General features: G+C 34.0%; 2 protein-coding genes across 6 annotated transcripts in view; one reads left to right on the plus strand and one right to left on the minus strand.

The window, feature by feature from the left end:
* Positions 1–3,622, plus strand: part of LOC106165959 (uncharacterized) — a 28,190-nt gene extending 24,568 nt beyond the window's left edge. For all 4 annotated transcript variants that reach the window (XM_087019000.1, XM_087019005.1, XM_013544342.2 and 1 more), the window contains one exon: positions 642–3,622. In XM_087019000.1, coding sequence (XP_086875126.1) covers positions 642–754 — 113 coding nt within the window. In that variant the 3' untranslated portion in view covers positions 755–3,622. The remainder of the gene's footprint in view (positions 1–641) is intronic.
* A 43-nt stretch (positions 3,623–3,665) lies between these two features.
* Positions 3,666–20,257, minus strand: LOC106165958 (uncharacterized). Of its 2 annotated transcripts, none has more exons than XM_013544341.2 (24): positions 20,104–20,257; positions 18,571–19,388; positions 18,152–18,346; positions 17,707–17,849; positions 17,104–17,427; positions 16,778–16,820; positions 16,493–16,548; positions 16,127–16,312; positions 15,739–15,878; positions 15,399–15,489; positions 15,076–15,201; positions 10,333–10,442; positions 9,146–9,944; positions 8,526–8,684; positions 8,125–8,228; positions 7,815–7,908; positions 7,309–7,482; positions 6,775–6,871; positions 6,401–6,518; positions 5,944–6,088; positions 5,530–5,670; positions 5,222–5,295; positions 4,655–4,850; positions 3,666–4,411 (listed from the first exon to the last, which is right to left on the minus strand). In XM_013544341.2, the coding sequence occupies exons 2-24, from the start codon at positions 19,385–19,387 to the stop codon at positions 4,286–4,288; spliced, it is 4,458 nt and encodes a 1,485-aa protein (XP_013399795.2). In that variant the 5' UTR covers position 19,388; positions 20,104–20,257; the 3' UTR covers positions 3,666–4,285. The 2 variants fall into 2 exon arrangements, with proteins under 2 accessions (XP_013399795.2, XP_013399794.2); XM_013544340.2 differs by having other exon boundaries at positions 6,401–6,521.
* Positions 20,258–20,265: the final 8 nt, after the last annotated feature.

Genomic DNA, 20,265 nt, shown 5'->3' on the forward strand with positions numbered 1-20,265 from the left:
TTCATCATGATTAGTCTACTTCATTTGTCTCTTTTCTGTGTGCACTTTCATTTATAGTGTAGTAATGTGCACTGTTACTTAAACAATACTTAAAATGTAGTTGCTTTACATTTTAAAGAGGCAGAAACCTATAGAGAGGCATATTTGGATATTGTCCACCTCAAGGCTTGCTTTAAGTCTGGCTGCAAAGCCAATTTTCATGTTGGCCCATTAAAACAATTCCATTTCAGTTAAATACCTAACAGGTCTCTTTTTTGTCTTCTGGAGCTAACTTTATATCCTGTTCTTACTAGCAAAATATTTTAAATGCCGCATTTTTCTGAATTAGGTAATTTACTAACCTAGCTGTTTAGTGATGGTTGTGGAAGCATTTTAAAACTGTAGATGTGTCTTCAATATGAATTTTGAAGTATTTACATATTAAACATGTCATGCAGTAATGAAAACTGTTTAGAGCTTAAATAAAATGTATCTATCCTTCTTTGGAATGCCTTCTTTAAAAGTATGCATCAATTTTAACAGTAAAGCAAAATTATGCAGCTTTTGTGCATGGTAACATTAATTAACTACTCACAATTATTCCATGTAACATTAATGTAAAAGTGGAACAGTCACGATAAATACATGATTTTATTTTATAGCTGGATCGGTGACAGATGGTCCCACAGGATCCTCCCAGAGAATTGGTGGATTGACAGTATGGAGTTCACTTCTGGTTTTGTGTACCTGCTTCCTGCACACCAAGGTTTTGTAAGAAGTTGATCTACAAGGATTAACCCCAAGGTTTCTGTCTGTGATGCTTTCAGGCTTAGGGTAGCTGGCCTCTCAGCTACTATTACTGTACAACATGTATTTTGCAGCATGGGATAGTTTATCAGATTCGAAAAAGATGGATGAAAAACAAGGAAGTTTCAATTTGCTTTGAAACCCCAAGGACGCTGTGACTGTTTATAATACAGTCACTAAATAACAGTTCTCATTTTGATATTGAAAAATTTGCATTAATATTGAAAAATCTTGTTTGGCCTCCTCTTTTAGCACATATATCAACATTAACCTAGCACTTTTATTATAAGGAAAGCTTATCTGCCAAAATTTTGAATTCCACGGGAAAAAGATTCATTCAAGATTTTTCAGTACCTGTTATTTTGGTGTTTTAAGATGTTCTGTAACAGTGCAAATTACAATCCAAGTTCTCTTATATGCTGTAAGTCAAGTAAAGAAATAGATTGTTATACAGGCATGATAACCATTTATAGTGTTTAGCTTTATTCTGGGTTTATATTGTCATTCAGTGAATCCTTTTGGTATGTGTAATGTTAGTGGCATAGAAAAGAACTTGATACTGGAAAATCACAATATGAAATATTGATCATATATGTGGCAGTCCTGTTTGAAGAAACGTTTTGAATATCCCTACATTGTGTCTCTCACAGAATGATTTCCTGGACTGGTGAATGTGCAAGTAACTAAAACAAACATTCATCAGCTTTATCTCAATTTCATCCTACTGCATGGACCTTGTCAGGATGGCATATGGCATGTATAAGTGGGGGGGAAATGAAATAAGGTGTTTGAGTTAGATGGTGCAGTCTAGGTATTGGACAATGGAGAAAATGTGTAAAATCAGCAAACATTTTAAAGATATATATCACTCTTTGTCTTAAATTTTCTTTTTGAGTACTGTATGTCAGATGTTTGATATATTTCCACCCTAAAATTAGTCCAATACTAAGACTTGAACCATTAACAGTAAAATTGGCCTAAATGTTTTACACCTCTTTTGTTTTAATACAAATTATCATATATACCAAAGAAACCCATAAAAGACTTGTCCAAAATCTTAATTAATAGAATTAAGTCTTTTCATATACTTTACTAAAAATTAATTCTGCATGCACCGGTTGGTTGCAATAGATTTTTCATGTAGCATGTCAAAGATTTAATACAAGTCATAGTCTATTTCCTCCCCCCAGCCCCAAACAGCCTGATCCTATGCATTGATTATTTGAGTCTATTTTTAGCAGCCTTAGGATTGTATATTGTAAAGCATGCTCAGCTTCTGTTCAGAGCTAGTAAGAGTATTGCTGCAGCATACACACAGATCTTATGTTATCTTATCAACAAAAGATAAGCACTGTAATTAATTTCTACGGTACTTTTGCCGATAAATTAGTTTATAAAAAAATCAAAATTTCCAAAATGTATTTTGCCTTTCTGAAATTGTGCAAAAAGAATGAATTCCAAAGTAATTGGGTTCATTCATGTTTAATTCTATGATCATCTTGATACATTTGTATTCAAAACCATTTTATTCCTATTCTGTAAATAATTTTTAAATATCAAGAAAATATTTTTTGTAGAAAAATCCAGTTAAAAATGCACTGAAAATACTTGCACTACTTGTTAAAAAAAAACTTTGTTGTCGATTAATTTAGTTGAACAGTCAAACTGTGTAGATAGATTTTTACATGTAGTGAAGACAAGACTAAATACACAAGAGAGATGTACATGTGTATGTTGTCACATATTTGTTAAAATGAAGTCTGTTACTTAAGATTTTTATTAATTAATTTACTCCTTTTCAGGTGCTTCATTTTGCTCATTGGTTTTTATGTATATTTCTTTTGTGATGCATGCTCAACTACTGTATCCAGTTTATATGTAACTCAATTTTATGAGCCAACCCAAACTGCCTGTATTTGCATAAAATTTTATCAGGTCAGTTTGGTTGCAATTTTGTATGCAGAGTTACCAAACTTACAATTGAAGTAGATACAGAGAAAGATCATTACTAAATCAAGACCTCATTCACATAACACAGAAATGCTTTGACAACCTTACACGTGATCACGTAGAGATGTACAGTATTGTATATGGTATTGATTGGGAGTTATGTTTCACCACATAGGAAGGTCAAGTTGGACTTATTAAGATAAAATAAATGCAGTATTGATTAGTAGAGTTAGGAGGAAATTGTCTTTTGAGATGGGAGTAAAATACATGAAGTTAATGATACCACACCTTGTGAATCTGGCAGTTTGTTGCCAGCAGTCAGCATTTCATCAAAATTGATTAGAGAGTGGTTGAACATGATACCTTTTTAATACAGCTGGTGATCATGATTATTTTGAATAGACAAAGCAGTTGTAAGAATAAATAAATTGAAATTACTGTGATTGTTTGTACTACTAAAACTAGGCAAAATGAACACCACAAATCAATGTGTTCCAAAACTATCATTTGTCTTTATGTTTTGTGCCAAATGGACCATTTGGCTGGATTTTATCTTTATGAGTAATTTTTGTTGTTATATTTACATGTTCCAAGTTTAAAAGTAATGCATTCAAACAAAATTATTCATTCATGTAAATGAAGAACCTTAACAATAAATTATTATGGTTAACTTAGTAAATACTAGATTAGTTTGCTGACTGCACAGGTAGTAATATATAGTAATTAGTAGCTGGTACCTAGAGATAGATAAGTAGAAATCTTGGTTCTGTGTATACAGTTCTTTCCTTTTCAAATTGTAACCGTTGTGCCAATATGATGGAATTGTATTATCGCACTGGACATGTTTATAAAGTTATATGTTTGCCATAAAATGCTTTTAATCAAATTTTTGTCTCTTTTCTTTGAAAGAAAACTAAAAAAGTTTGAAGTGTGTGTGATGGTAATGCATATTTTATTATTAAATATTATTGCATAATATACAATACTTTGGTTCATAAACATTGCAACCCTTATCTCGACTTTGACAGCCTTACTTACAAACCTCACATTTATATGCATACTGATACATCTATTTCATAAGTACATAACATATATGTATGCCAGTATACATCACAAATCAAAAGTGGGCAATGCATAAACTTGAACTTATAAACAAATCTACTTGCATAAAAAATAAGCAATTGAAGTCTGTATACTAAGTTTTACCTATTAAACCCACAAATGTTATCACAGCATGAATTTGTCCAACACTCTGTTGTGGAAGCACATCACTTTTGTAATAAAAGCTGCCGACGTAATTTAACTCCTTAATATGTAAATAGGTGCAGGTGACTAATACATAACTTTTTAATGGCTGACATGAATTGAAATATTGTGTTGTCCTACTGAAGGAATGCCAATTAACAGAAATGTGGAATTCAAGTTGAAGACTCCCTTCCAGTGTATGTTGAGTAAATCCTTCAGTCAAAAAAAGGCAATTCCAACATGATTTTATATAAAAATATAATGGACGGAAAATAAAGAAAGATTGCATTCCTATAGCTGTGTGTCACCTCCTGTCCATGACAATGTTCCCATCTTTGTCCTTGATGCGCACCCTGCCATTGGCATATCTTGTCTCCTGTCTCCCATCAGGGTAAACTATCTTAGCCGTTCCATCTGGGTATTCTCTTTTCTGAAATTGGGACGCACAACAATTGAGCTAATTATATAATATAAAATAAGAATTTGTCCTGTAATCATATTTTTATCTATCAGTTTCTACATTAAAGTTTTCATGAAATGAAACTTAAACAAAAATATTAGATAAATATATGATCAGTTCACCATATTAATTTTAATTAATTGCTCCCATAATACTGAATTCCCTCAGCTTACACAAATCCCAAATCCCTAGACAAACTAATAAACAACATACCTTGTATTGCTGTGTGTGTATCTCTCTCTGTCCATTGGGAAACTCCATAGTTTTATCCCCATTCTTGTCTACCCTGATTACCGTGCCATCAGGGAAGATGCTCTCCTCTGTCCCATTGAGAAACAGGTACTTGATGGTCTGGTCTGGAAATGTTATCTCCCTGGTGCCATCAGGGTAGTGTTTTTCCATTTGGTTACTACAATGGAAGTTGACAGACTGATAAATATAAAATCTTGTAATTGTAGATAAATGGTGATCTTTAAGCATACTCATGCAAGTTAAAATGACAATGACTACACAACTGAAGCCAACAAAAGCAATTCCAAAGTGATTAGAAAAATACCTTATAATTCAAAATATAAAAGACTTACAAAAAACGTTTAAGTCTATTAAGTTCAAAGAGTGTAAGTGTAAGGAGTGTGTTTAGTCCAATTAATTTCCAAGCAGCTGTGTCATTTGTCATCTACCAGCTGACAGATAAAAGTCCTAGTAAATCCACCATCAGATAAACTAAGCAAGTAAAATTAACGGCCAAAAAGTTTACAGTGCACAGAGAAGATGTCTTACTTAGGAAACTGTAAAATCTCCAAGCCATCTGGGTATGTAGTGTGGGTGGTCTGGGCATCTGCATAATAGTAAACCTAAGTGTGGAAGAATATACTGCTGCCAGTAATGGGACACCATTTAACACTAGGGCAGTTACAGAGGTTTTTGGTAATGAAATAAAAAAAAAGAGAAGTGCATAGAGACTATTAGCTTTTTTTCCTATGTGAAATGTCAGGAGAATTCATTGCATTGTAAATGAATCTTACAAAATTTTCTTGAAATAAAAAAAAAAAAGCTGCAGAATCCACTGCTTCCTTTAATAAACATACCACTCTCTGATCTGGCAATATTTGTTTGACATCTCCATTGAAAAATGACACAATGATATACTGTCCCTCTGCTGAGATCTCTTTCCTTGTTCCATTGGCAAACAGGATTTCTCTGGCACCATTGCTGTAGATTCTCTCAAGCTACATGATATAAATGACAATTAATTTGTGGCGATAACCATTACTGAGCACATTTTGAATTACATGAAGGTGTCTTTACTGTTTTTAGTAACAAAAGAAAAATCTCTCAGTGCACGTCCAATTTATATATACCTCTTCTTAATAGTTTGGTCAGTGAAAAAAGTAACATCATTTTGAGTTCGTTTCCTTCCAATTCTTGTTTAATTGTTTGAAATAGATTTAAACTACATGTAATGAACCTAATGCCTAGTAAAGTATGGTAACTGATACTACCTTTCCATCAGGATGCTGAATCTCTTCATAGTCCTCGCTCCCCTTGTCTATATGTTTAGTGTTCAGCAGGACTCTTTTCCTGGGGACCGACTTCTTGTCCTCCTGGACATCCACCTCTGAGCTTGTATCTGAGTGAAGGTCATCACTGAGAGAAAACATAATTACTCAGTAAATACACAAAGCCCAATAACCAGCTGAAAACATGGAAGAAGCTCTTCTACTATGGCTAAAAATCATTGATTATGATTACAAAATAAAGAATTTTGAATATATTGTAAACATGTCTGCCCCCCCCCCCAAAAAAAAAAAAAAGAAAAAAATCACACCAAGCACAAGAACAATATATATTGAAAGGAAAACCTCTAGATAAAGTCAATAATCTGATACTTTATGTAATTTTATTCTCAAAATATTAATACTAAATTTAAAAAAGAATATTAAAATTGTCAAAAGTAACCTTTGCTGTACAGCTGTGGGTTGTCTACGTGGGGTGTCCTCAGCTATCAATACCTGACCAACTTGACTAGAGGCCATTTTCTTCTGGGGAACTTTGAAAGGAGGTGGCATGCTCTTCTCTACTTGAAAAAAAAATACAACTAAATTGTAGGATTTGTCACTTAGAAAAAACATTGATAAATATACTTCTAACATATACCTAGGTGTTTTTATTAAGAAAAAAATGTAAATTACACTTGAACACTGTTTTTTTTTTTTTTTTTTTGCAAAAACACTATAATAAATAAATGAATAAATAAATAAATAAATAAATAAACTTATACAAGCATAGAAGTGTCATAATATTATTATCCATTTAAAGTTTGACATCTTTACCTGTGGTCTCCTCTTTCAAGTCAAGTTTCACTTGATCCTCCAATTTCTGTTGCACAATTGCAGGCTTCTTGAATGGCTGAGAAAAACTTGATTCCTTCTGAAAACAAATTGTTAAATGTTTTTGACCTTCAATGCAACACTTTCTATCCTGTATTAATATGGGCTGTCAAAATTCAATGGAAAATATAGATTTGAGGAAAGCAGAAATAATAAGTGCAGTTTTACCTAAATATCTTGTACAGTACAAATGTTCCAAAGTATCTTGAAATTATATTTATTACACTATTTTGGCATTTTCAGTCATACGAGTGCAGTGTTTGGAATATAATGGAAACTTGTTAAAGATTTAACAAAATTATTCCATCAACTATCTAATAAAATTATTCTGTCTAAACATAATGAGTCTATATCATGTGGATTTTAGTCTGGTGTTCCCAGCACTAACCATGTGTAACAAATCTAATTTTAAGGCCAAGATTATATCAGATTAAACCATACTATGACTTGGCAAGGGTGATACGATATATACAGTACCTTATTTACTTGATCTTTCTGCCAGTTGTCCAGTCTTCTTCTCTCTAAAATCTTCACCTCTTCCTTCAGTTCAAAATTCTCCACTTCCACAGCTTGTATCCTGTCACGCAGTCTAGTGGTGCTGGCTGTCCAACGCGACTCTTTTCTTTTCAGTTCTTCTTGTAATTCTGATAGCTACCAAGGTAAAAAAACAAATATTACAATTTCAATGCACATTTATCATCTTTAAAAAAACTTCAGTTAAATGTAAATACTTCATACTATAGAATAATAATCATGTATGAGTAGAAACAAAGAAGTTTTTCAATACTACATTGAATTTAAGATAACAAAAAAAAAAAAAAAAGAAAAAGAAAAAAAACTCTGAAAATTCAATCTTTCTAGGAGATTTCGAAATGTTTGTCAATATTCCTAATTCTTCAACATGTCACTCTCTCTGTCTGGTTTGGATTTGAGTAAAAGAAAACACCGAAAATTTAATCTTCTTTAAAAATCTGTTTATATACCTGATTCTTCAACATCTCTATTTCTTCTCTCTCTTTCTTGTCTGGAAGTGCCCTGGCAGTTTTCTGGTACTGCTCAAATACCTTTTTCTCATGCCTAGAAATATGAAAAAAAAAATATCCATGCATTTCATTTTCTGAAAGAAAAGGTGAAAATACAAACCATTTTCATAAAATTGAAAAGAAAATGCTATCACCTTGGTCTGATAAATACAAATATAACCCCTTGTAACTATTATTCTACTAAAATATTGCATGATATAGTTATGAAAACTACTCAGATCATTGGCAAATAAAAAAATAACAGGCTCACTTCAACTTTTTCATTTCTTGCTTTTTAAATTCCTGCAGCCTTTCAAGCTCTTCAGCCTTTTGCTTTTCAAATTCAGCCATCTCTTTCTTCAGTTTTTCCAGTCCCTTTATTAGAAGTATAATAATGAAATAGATTCTAAAGTTTTGTGAATGCTGGTGAAGATAACCTCAAATAGCATTTGACACCTCAGAGAATAATTGTACTCAGTCTGAGGAATGATACCCTCTTCTACAAGTTAATTATTGGCAAACATGACCAACTTGCTTTAAAAACATAGGTTAACTTTATTTGATTCTAAGTAATAAAAGTTGCAATGTTTGCTCTTTCTAAAATACATTTGATCATTGGAAATTAAACAGTGAAATAAATTAATAAGAATAAATAACAATGTCATTACTAACCTCCTCCCTCTCTTTTCTCAGTTTTGCTAGGGCAGCATTCTCTTGCCTGAATCTCTCAATTTCTGTCTCCAGTTCCATCAGTTTGTCTCTGAGGACCTTGGACTGTACCCCACTGCCAACCTCTGCCTGGCGGATCTGGACCATCTGCTGCTGGTTTGGCTTTAAAACAATATCAACATAGCGCAATTAACCCTTTACCACATGGTTTTTAATCCATGTTCTTCTAAACATAACATGTCATTTTGAATTCCACTATATAGGTAAAATATCTAAGAAAAAAAAAAGATTTTATAGGGCAGGGGCTGTCTTTTAGTTATGCATATAGCACCAACTCCTTAAAAGTGTTATAGGAAAATTTGGCATATTTAAAGAATATTTCATGGCAGTACCTATCTCCAGAGTGGTGCATTTGCATACACATTAGCAGAGACATTTCAACTTTTGATTAAACACAATATTTTCTGTATTAATGATATAATGATATATTTTAAACCTAAATAAATGACCAAACTGATGTAAACTGAATTCACAATGAAAAATACAAAAACATCTTATTATGCTGGTAAAAAATTGTTATCAAATATATAAAACTTTTAATTTTTAAATAGATTTCACCATACCTGTATCTGTGGGCTAACAGCTTTCTTTTGTGGCTTCAACTGTGGGAAGAGCTTAGTGACAAGCTTGGATGTTGGGGGAGTCCCTGCACCATTCACTTGTCCTGCACTACTACTGCCATGTGCATTCCCCGCCTCATCTTGGTTTGTGACACCCCAACTTTCTGTGTCATCAAATTCAATGGACTGAGACAGGGGTGGTACCACTTGCTGTGTTAGCGGCCTGGGGGATGCCATTTTCTCTTCATGTGGAAGATGATAATATCCTTTGCTGTCAGCATTATTTTGTTCTTCAAATTTCCCTAGGTTGTCACTGTCTTCATCCTCTTCCTCGTCTTCCTCATCAGAGCTTTCTGCCTCAGATTCCTCTTGCTGGTTAGTTTTGGATACAGCATGTTCTTCTTCTATGCTTTCTTCGTGTGCACTGCCTTTCATCTTCCCAAATACACCCTCTGTTGAACTAATCACATTCTTCTCATATATTTCAGATTCAGACCTCACTTCTGCTCCATAATGGAGCACTTCAACCTTATTTTCCAACTTCTCCTCTTCTTCTACATTCTCCTCATCTCCAAGGCCATTTAACTGTCCTTGGTTCTTCTCTTGGAATTCATCATTTGAATGCCTTGTAGCTATCTTTCTGTGAACTACTTTAACAACATTAGTGTCAAATTCCTCATCCAAGTTGTGTTCCTCCTGGTCTACCAATGTTTTGTTATTTTCCAATTCATTCTCCAAGTCAGTATCCTCCTCTGATATACTGCTGCTACTATCACTGCTATCAGAAGACTCTTCATTCTCACTGTAAAATTTAACATTATGAGATTAAGATAGTGTGCACTGGTTTACTTTTAGGCAATTTACCTTTACTGGATCTCAAAGTGAACTTGTGACAACTGTGAAATTCAAGCCGTTTCTATTGTGATCTCAAAGTGGAGGACAGGATATTGATATCTACAAAACTCTAAATAACAGATGTTCACATCTGATGAAAGCAATGAGTCAAGGTTAAAAGACAATGGAATTTTGTGAAATTGTTTTTCTACAAGCAGGATACCAGAGTCTAAGAACCTATTCACAGAAATAGTGGCCAGAAAAACTGAAAGCTACACAATTTCACTGGCTTGACTCAATTTTAAGGGTATTCTGCGCGGGACAAGTGTCAATGTCATAGGCTGTAGAAGGCCTACCTTTCCTCCACTGTTTTCTCTAGCCTGGTATCCTGTGGGCTTTGATGCAGATGGTGTTTCATCTTGGCTGCCTTGATGTGTTTGGATAATGGAGACATCTGGTGGTTAACCTTGAAGCACCGAAATAGAAAGAAATGAAAATATGTGAAAATTAACATAAAAGATCAAGCACAATAAAGATATTTACTTATACATAACAAAATTAAACTTCAAAAAAAAAAAAAAAAAAAAACAAGGCAGCAAAGCTGTCAAATGTACAGACAAAAAGCAGGAAATAACTATGCACAAAATAGGCTACTGTCAATTCTGATGCAAAAGTACATTATGTTAAACTGCAAATTCAACATCAAATTTTAATTATGCTCAACAGGTAATACCAATGAAAGTAAAATGTGTAACAAGCATAAGGCTTCAGGCCCATGGCAGCTCAAGTTCACACTTTGAAAATGTATAACTTCCAGAAAAAGAAGCCAATTAGACTGCTTTTCCAACTCAGGCTGCATTTTAGTCCTGTATTTCTTTTCTGAACGTTTGGCAATCATCAGTAACATGGTTTTCCCATAATGGTCATCATGGCAGCAGCACCCAAAATTGTGTTTTCTTCTATTCTGATGCAATATTACATAGTGGTTAACAGCATAATGACCATCAATTTTTAATAATAAAATATGCGTATCATGGATTTTCAGAAAATGTGACTAGCATGTGTCTTCAAGCCCATGGAACTTCAAAGTCACACCTTGAAAATGCCAATATGTGAAAAATTAAATTTTCACAAAAAAAAACTGTTTAACTAGCAGAAAGAATTACCAAACAGACTGCATTGCCTACTGAAGCTGTATTTTAGTCCCATGTTTCTTTCCTGTAAGTTTGAGAACAGTAAGTGACATGATTTTTCTTAAATGGTCATCATGGGAGCAGTGCCCAAAATATTTTTTTCCAAATTTTGATGCAATATTACATAATGTTTAACAGCATAATGACCATCAATTTTTAATAATAAAATATTAGTATTATGGATATTCAGAAAATGTGACTAGCAAAGGTCTTCAGGCCCATGGAACTTCAAAGTCACAACTTGAAAATACCAAAATGTAAACAAGACAGCACTGTTCTGAAATGTTTTTTTTTCCATTTTTAACACTTTATTAACATAAAACAAAATTAACAGTTTACTGCCATTTTTATATGATCAACTAAGACAATTGATGAGATGTGAAAAATATCAATAAAACGGTGTCAAATGTCCAATTTCCTCCATTCTGAGTTTCTGAACATAGTGAATGATTGAATCTTATCAACTGCAGTGATATGAGTTTATTTCCATTTTTGAAACTTTATTACACAATACACGATAACAAGTTTACCATCATTTTTACAAAATCAACTAACAATGTTGTAAAGATGCAGGAAATGTCAAACAAACACTTTTACTTATCTTATTAATTAAATAATGAAACTGTTAACATGCCTAAAAATTGAATCTGAGGAAATGTGAAACAAGACAGCACTATTCTGAAATGGGTTTATTTCCATTTTTAACACTTTTTTAACATAAAACAAAACTAGAGGATCAGAGAGGCGATACCACCTCCGAATATTGTACCACCAGCTGGAGCAAGAGCATTCGTATAGACCCCCACATATACAAAATAAGGAACACAGCCACCAGTCTTGTGCTTGACAAGCTGTAAAAATGCAATCAACAAGAATTTTCAAAATATGCAAAAAATATATATATTACTAAAAATGGTACAATCAAAGTTAAGTTCATCGTAAGGTAGGTCAAAGGTCAATTCCAAGGTCACAGTAAATTGCCAGTATATGACTTCCTATTCAACTTCAATAGTAACTATGGGCCTATCTCTGCCAGGTTTGGAGTTAAAAGAGAAAGAAATTAGCAGAGTTCAGTTCATGATAATAAGTAGGTCAAAGGTCAATTTCAAGGTCACACTTAGATTGCCAGTATATGACTTCCTATTCACGTTCAATAGTAACTATGGACCTATCTCTGCCAGTTTTGGAGATAAAGGGGAAGCAAAATATGCAAAGTTCAGTTCATGGTGAAAAGTAGGTCAAAGGTCAATTTTAAGGTCACATGTAGATTGCCAGTATATGACTTCCTATTCAACTTCAATAGAGACTATGGACCTATCTCTGCCAGTTTTGGAGATAAAAGGGAAGCAAAATTTGCAAAGTTCAGTTCATGGTGAAAAGTAGGTCAAAGGTCAATTTTAAGGTCACATTTAGATTGCCAGTATATGTCTTCCTATTCAACTTCAATAGTAACTATGGACCTATCTCTGCCAGTTTTGGAGATATAAGGGACTAAATGTTATAATTTTGGAGTTACCATAATGTGCCATAAATTTCCTACAGAAAAAATTAATTAAAATAAAGAAAAGGTCATTTTGGTCAAAATTCTTGAAATGGGAGGTGCTCTGAAGTTCCAGATGTTCAAATTTGATGAAATAATGTCATTTTTGACCACAAGTTGTCTGCTTTGCCAAGCCTTATGTTTTATTTTTCCGGAGTTCAAAATTTATTATCCATTACCGTACTGCACATTTTGCTTTCACCACCAATATGTACTTTTTGATACAGCGTAACTCGAAAACCGTATGGAATACAAAAAAACGGAGACCACCTCCAGTGTTGGGCTTTACATGCTCTACAAAATGCAAAAAAGAATGGGTGTCTGGCATTAACGGTTCCCGATTTAGAGACAGTTTTCAGTTTCGATATCTTATGGCCGCTAATTCCGTGAAAATGCACCGATTGACCCCAAATTCACGGAGATGAAAGATGACCTGAAGGGTAACACTTTCCATTAATATTATTAGTTAAGTCTGTGTGGTGTCTGAATAAGACCGCAAATAATTTTTTTTTCAGCAAAAATTTTGTTTTTTTGAAAATTTTGGCCCATTTGACCTTGAAATAAAGGTCAAAGGTCAAATCCAAGGGCATATTTGAAATCTACACATATGACTTTTGGAAAGCTGTCTGTAGAAATTTTTCCCATAATTCCTTCCGTAGGGGAGATAATTAGCATTTAATTTTGCCATTTTTGGACAAGGGTGCATTGCAATGAGTGCCACACCTAGACCCCAATACCGACAAAGCCCAAATTTTACGTGGAACGAGTTGAGATTATAGGTGACCTAAATCCAAGAGATGGGTATGGAGGCCATTACCGTCTAGGAGGAGAAGCGGTAACGGTGACTTGGCGGCGGAGCCGCAGGAGCCGCAGGAGCCGGCGGAACATACGGGTCGGGACTAAAACCATGTGTACCGCCAGCGCCTACGCTGGTGGTACAATTAACAGTTTACTGCCATTTTTATATGATCAACTAAGAAAATTGATGAGATGTGAAAAATATCAAAAGAACAGTGTCAAATGTCCAATTTCCTCCATTCTGAGTTTCTGAACATAGTGAATGATTGAATCTTACAAACTGCAATGATATGAGTTTATTTCCATTTTTGACACCTTATTACACAATACACGATTACAAGTTTACCATCATTTTTATGTAATCAACTAACAATGTTGTAAAGATGCAGGAAATGTCAAACAAACACTTTTACGTATCTTATTAATTAAATAATGAGACTGTTAACATGCCTAAAAATTGAATCTGAGGAAATGTGAAACAAGACAGCACTATTCTGAAATGGGTTTATTTCCATTTTTAACACTTTTTTAACATAAAACAAAATTAACAGTTTACTGCCATTTTTATATGATCAACTAAGAAAATTGATGAGATGTGAAAAATATCAATAGAACAGTGTCAAATGTCCAATTTCCTCCATTCTGAGTTTCTGAACATAGTGAATGATTGAATCTTACAAACTGCAATGATATGAGTTTATTTCCATTTTTGACACCTTATTACACAATACACGATTACAAGTTTACCATCATTTTTATGTAATCAACTAACAATGTTGTTAAGATGCAGGAAATGTCAAACAAATGAGACTGTTAACATGCCTAAGAATTGAATCTGAGGAAATGTGAAAAAACAGCATAACTTATAAAATAATGGTCCGATTATGCTGATTTTCAAACTTGACCTGCGTTTTAGTAAGATTGATTACTCCTGTGAGTTTCATGACAACAGGCCTATGGGTTTTCCTTGAAATGTGTTAACAGTGTTGCATATATGCTGAAAAGTGAAAAAACAGCATAACTACTAAAATAGTGGCCCGATCATGCCGATTTTCGAACTTGATCTGCGTTTTAGTAAGATTGATTACTCCTGTGAGTTTCATGACAACAGGCCTATCAGTTTTCCTTGAAATGTGTTAACAGTGTTGCATATATGCTGAAAAGTGAACAAACAGCATAAATTCTACAATAATGGCCCGATCATGCTGATTTTCGAACTTGACCTGTGTTTTATGAATATTCATCAGCTCTGTAAATATAAAGCCAAAAAGTAAAACTGTCTTCCACTTATGGTGTTAACTCAGAAAGTGCATGGCGACGGCGACATGATCGGCGACGGCGACGGCGACGACAGACGCAGGTGATGGCAATATGTACAGACACATCTGTGTCTGTACATAAAAAAAAAAAATCAGGGTCTTGGAAGTATTCGCTTTTCCTTTCTTATAAGCATAATAAGTAGTGACAAATACTTAAGACACTCACACAAAACACATTCATTGCGAGAAAAGTAAGTATTTCAGTTGACGTAAAAGTACTGATTTTATAAATAGCTAGTGTTGACTTACTTGTCCTTTCTTGGCCTTGTCCCTGTCTATCAATTTTACCACTAAGGAAGAATTACTGGAGAAAGAGATATTATCATCAGCATACTGTTCTAGAAGTTCAAACTCCTCGAGTTCTTCTGTCTCTATCTAAAAGCGAATAGATGAGATGGTTAGAGAAAAAGAACTAAAACACTAATTTGAAGTATTTTATTGCATTTCTTGGAAACAAACACAAACTATTTTTAAATTTAAAAAGTAGCTGAAAAAAATTTCTCTTAGCATACTGGTCACGAAGATGTTCACGTTTAGATATTAATCAAAATAAGCATTATTTATAGGTTTACCTTTTCACTTTCAGCCCTTTTTTTAACAGCAGACAGAAAAGACGCATCAATAGATGAAGTCATTCCAGCATTATCACCCATCTTCTCCAAACTGAAGTCAATTAATTTGATGTGAAATAAAATTTTAATTTACAAAATAATGCTTATCATGTACAACTCTTCTTTGGTGCTTAAAAACAAACTGAATGACCATCAAACATGAATTCTAATTTTTTTTTTTTAATTCTTGTTACAACATATAGCCAGACAAATTTTTTCACCTGCATAAAAGGGGAAGAAATAATATCATAAAATATCTCATAGTGCAACCATTCCATGTCATTATCAACTACAAACAAACCTAAATGGCTTTCCTACTGGCATACTCTTGGACACAGGAGAAGGATTATACATTTTAGGAGATGGCTTCAGCTGCAGACTTGGTATAGGATGACGAGGTGATGATGGTGTTTTTGAGGCAATTTTTCTGGGTGGAGTAACCTATAGAATATAATCACATAAAGTTCAATTGCTTTAAAAAAACATATTGCTATTACATTGAACTTAAAACATTTACATAGAAACCCTGAAAATCTGAATGTCTTATTGATTAAAAGTACATTTTGACAAGTATTCTAAAACTCTTTTCAGCAGAGAGTATTTAACAAGAAGAAAAATACATTTCTTTCTCGAAAGATAAGTGTGGACTGGTATGAAAGACATAATCTTATCTTCTAAATCTTTCATACCCTGTTTTCTTCAATATGTTGGGTTGCTTTAGGGCTGTGAGATTCATTCTTTGAGGAATTTTTTTGAGTCATCTTCTGCCTATTTTCTGAACTCAGACCAAATCTTGTCAAACCCTGTCCTCTCTTCAGAAAAGATTTCACCACATTTTTGGTTGTCTTATTTGCCTGCTTCTGGACGTCTTCTTTCTGTAGTGAATATGTTTTATTAAAAAAAAATTAACATTATATATGAAACTTTAAGGGAGATAAGACAATTATTTGTCAATTGTTTGACTGACTGCCATAAAATCTATTCTTAATGAAGACCAGCTCTGGTGATTTTTGTCTCAAAGGTATATCTTTTAATACAACTTACAGTTAGCATACCTGTTTTTCTTGCTGCAGCTGTTGCTCCAAAAGTTCTTCAAAAGTTCTTGTTCTATCTAAAAGAAAAAGATGGTTATGTTTAAAATTTCTTGATTACAAAAAAGTTTACTTTATCCAGTGCTTCATTATTTCTTAACCATGTTTGTGATTAAACAAGCACATCATAATTATAATATTCTAAATAAAGAAACCCTTCTTTGTCCCAATACCAATATATATTCCAACACATGTATGTACATCAAACACATTATTCTGGGTGGGTAACTTAAACTTATTTCCACTTACTAGATAATCCTGGTTTTATTGGTCTATCATCATCATCTGGAGGCTGTGAAGAAAACAAAAAGTTAGTTGATATACATATTTTAAAACCCTTCAATTAATCAGTCATTTCCAAACAAATATTCTATCAATGGATTGTCTTAAAATTCAATTTAAGTTATAAGATAAATTACTGTCTCTTTAATCACAAGGTAAGTACATTTTTCAGTCCCTGTCAACAGAAAATAAATTAACCAGAAACCAGAAAAAAACAATGTTATCATCTATTCAAAAACATAAGAAAGAAATGGAAATATATCTTAAAATGCACACTTTTAAGATGCACATACCTGTGAATTTTCATCTGCTTTCTCAGGTCTTTTTTTCTCAGATTCTAGCTTGTTTGTGTGCTTATTCACTGACTGCTGCACATGAGGTTGTTGCATCATTTCTGAAGATCTTTCATCCAATCTTACATCAATATCCTCTATTGAAGGTTGTTCTTCCACTGCTGGTAATGCTTGTGATGGTGGTGACAACTCTTGAGGTGCCTCACTCATTTCAGAGGCTGTGTCAGGAAGTGGGTACACTCCCTCTGTACCAAAAGTGTCAGCATTGGACTCTGTATCACTATGGAATTCTGGTTCTGGCAATGCTTTCATTTCAGGATCATCCTACAATACCCACCAAGAAAACATGATTTCATAACCATTGTGAAAGTTTTTTTTAAATACCTGATACTTGCATAAACTCACAATGACAAAATGGCTATTTTTATAATTTAATTCCAATTTCAAAATAACTTGAACACGAGCCAGTAGCAACTCTCAATCATGAGATAAAATATAAATATTTAATACACTGCAAGATCTTTCCCAGAAATTAAACTCAAAACCAGATTCATTCTGAAACTGAAAAAGGACATATTCATAGTCATGAACATGGTGACTAACCTGATATTGTGGAGATCTGGACACAGCCATGAAGCCACTGGCCAGGGCTTGAGGCACTGTTCTACCCTGGGGACGCTTATCACTCCTTGGTGGGGTGGAAAATGGGGTAGAGCTTGCTGGCCTCAATTTCTTAGGGCTACCACCTGTTGAGATTGCAGAAAAAAGGAACTGTACAATAACTTTAAAAAATCTTTTTCCATCAGCACTGATGATGATGATGACCTACTAGTTTATATACTTGTTACTTTTTATGTCATGTTGACTGTAAATCAACTTAATCATCGTTTTTTCAATTACATTACTAATGTGTTGAACAAACAAATCACTTTTAAATAAAATTAAGAACCTTCTAAACATACATCTTTTGAAAGCATCCCCATCAATGCATTATCAATTCAATAACACAAATATATTCACACAATCATTTTCAGAATGGTTACCATACCTCCCCACTGTTGTTCTCTCTGCCTAGCTATCATATTTTGGATCCTTCCCTGCTCCTCTTTCAGGCTCTGAAGTTGCTGTTGCTGCTGCTGCATAAGAATATCTTGCTGTTGTAGTTGCATCTGTCTGAGTTGCTTAAAACGCTGAAGTAGCTGGGCTTGCTCCACTGCCTGTTGCTGCTCATACAGGTCTGACACTGTGGGGGTAAAGTCAAACTATTATTATTATTATGAACGCAACTATATGCAAAAAAAAAAATTTTTTTAATGATATCCAATTATATCCAACAATGTCCAGTGAACTTTTGTACAAGGCTTGAAAAGTATTTTTTTTTTGTTGGTAAATGAAACCTGTACTATTTTCTATCAGAAAATATGCTTATATTATCGTTATCCTCCACCATTCGTGAAAAAAGTTTACCTTGACTATCATTAAGGTTCTCCTTTCCCTCTTCCATCATATCAGTTCCTTGAATCATAGCATCAAAGTTCACAGCCTTCATGAAATTATTAACTGGAAGGTCCAAATTCAGCATGGGATTCAATGTCACTCCTGGACTTAACATATCTCCAGAACCTGTCAGGTTGTGGGAAGGGGACCCTGTTCCAACTCCAGAACCAGAGCCAATAAAAGATCTTGACAACAAACCAGACCCAGACTGTAGGTAACCAGCATTCATTAACTGGGAATGCATGAGCTGAGTTTGCAGCAAGGGGTCCATGTACCCTGGTCCACTACCAGATCCACTGCCAAAGCTTTGACCAGACCCAGTTCCAAACCCAGGATGTAAATATCCAGATCCAAATCCATGCCCTGATCCTTGCCTTAAACTCTGGCCGTTTATCATTTGAGTTTGCATCATTGGATCCTGTATGTGCATTGCACCAGACCCAGACCCTTTAAGTTCAGCAGACTTGGTATGCAAAAGTGGATTAAAGGAAGAAACATTTCTGAAGTCACCCTGACCCATGGGATCACTTGATACCAATCTGTCTTTGCCTGAACCATCTACAGACTGAAGGAGTGCCCTTCCATTAAACTGCTGTACCTGGAGTGGATCAAAGTTTTTTCCATTATGGTTTTGCTCAGAGAGTGGGGCTGTCTGTGCCATGCGTTGTTGAAGTGACATAAAGCTGGAGTTTGGGTTATAACCCAAGACAACACCTGCTCTGGAACTCCATCCATCTTGGGGGATGTTTTCCTTCAAATGGTGTTGCTCATTCCTTGTGTTGTCCATTCTGAAATGTAAATAATACAACATAAAACAGAAAAATATTATAATTTCTGATAAAACATTCTTTAAAAAAACTTTTAGTTATGTCTTATTTTCTTTAAAAAGAGAATGTGTTAACTTACACCACAACAACAACCACAACAAACACCAATATCAGATTTCTTGTATGGTCTGATGCACCTTTAGCATACATGGAAACATGTAACAAAAATATAAGGGCAATTAGGGTTCACTGAAATCCTGACTTCATGTTGTAGTCAAAACAAAACATCAAACATACTGTACAATGAAATACTGAACAGAGTAAAAATTTAACATGTGAACTTCACAAAGTTCAAAGTTCAAAAGTTAAATCATATTCTCATTCTTTCCCAAATCTTGGATTCTTTCATTGGCAAATAATATGAGCATTTGTTTGGTTTCATTTCATTTTCAAGAGTACCAGTATGCAGCTTGTGACAAGGGGGCAGTGAAAAAAAAAGAAAGCTTGGGGAAGCTGCAGATGTTCTTTTCCCCATTCACGGGCAGAAATTCAAGGCTATTCCTAGTTTAATTCCACATAAGGAGTACGATTTTACGGAGTTACTCGAGAATTAGCTTTTCTCTTGTCAGAGATGTCAGAATGAAACTGTTGAGTGTGAAGTATTTTGCCTTACACATCAGCATTTCCATTAAGTAATTTAATTATAAATTCCATTATGTATATATAGTGGACTTACCTTTTGTAATTTAAAGAATTGTCTTAGTTTATTTGAATTGTTTAACAACAAGAATTGCAATCAGTACAACGAGTCCTCTCATTCATCTGTATCCGGAAGTTTTGTGCGTGCCGCCATTTTCAAACAAACTTGAATTGCTACCGAACGAGATTTTTCGAGAAA

This window comes from Lingula anatina, chromosome 1, assembly GCF_051362555.1.
Source record: "Lingula anatina isolate TDL-2025a chromosome 1, LinAna3.0, whole genome shotgun sequence".
Classification (NCBI taxonomy): Eukaryota; Metazoa; Brachiopoda; class Lingulata; order Lingulida; family Lingulidae; genus Lingula; species Lingula anatina.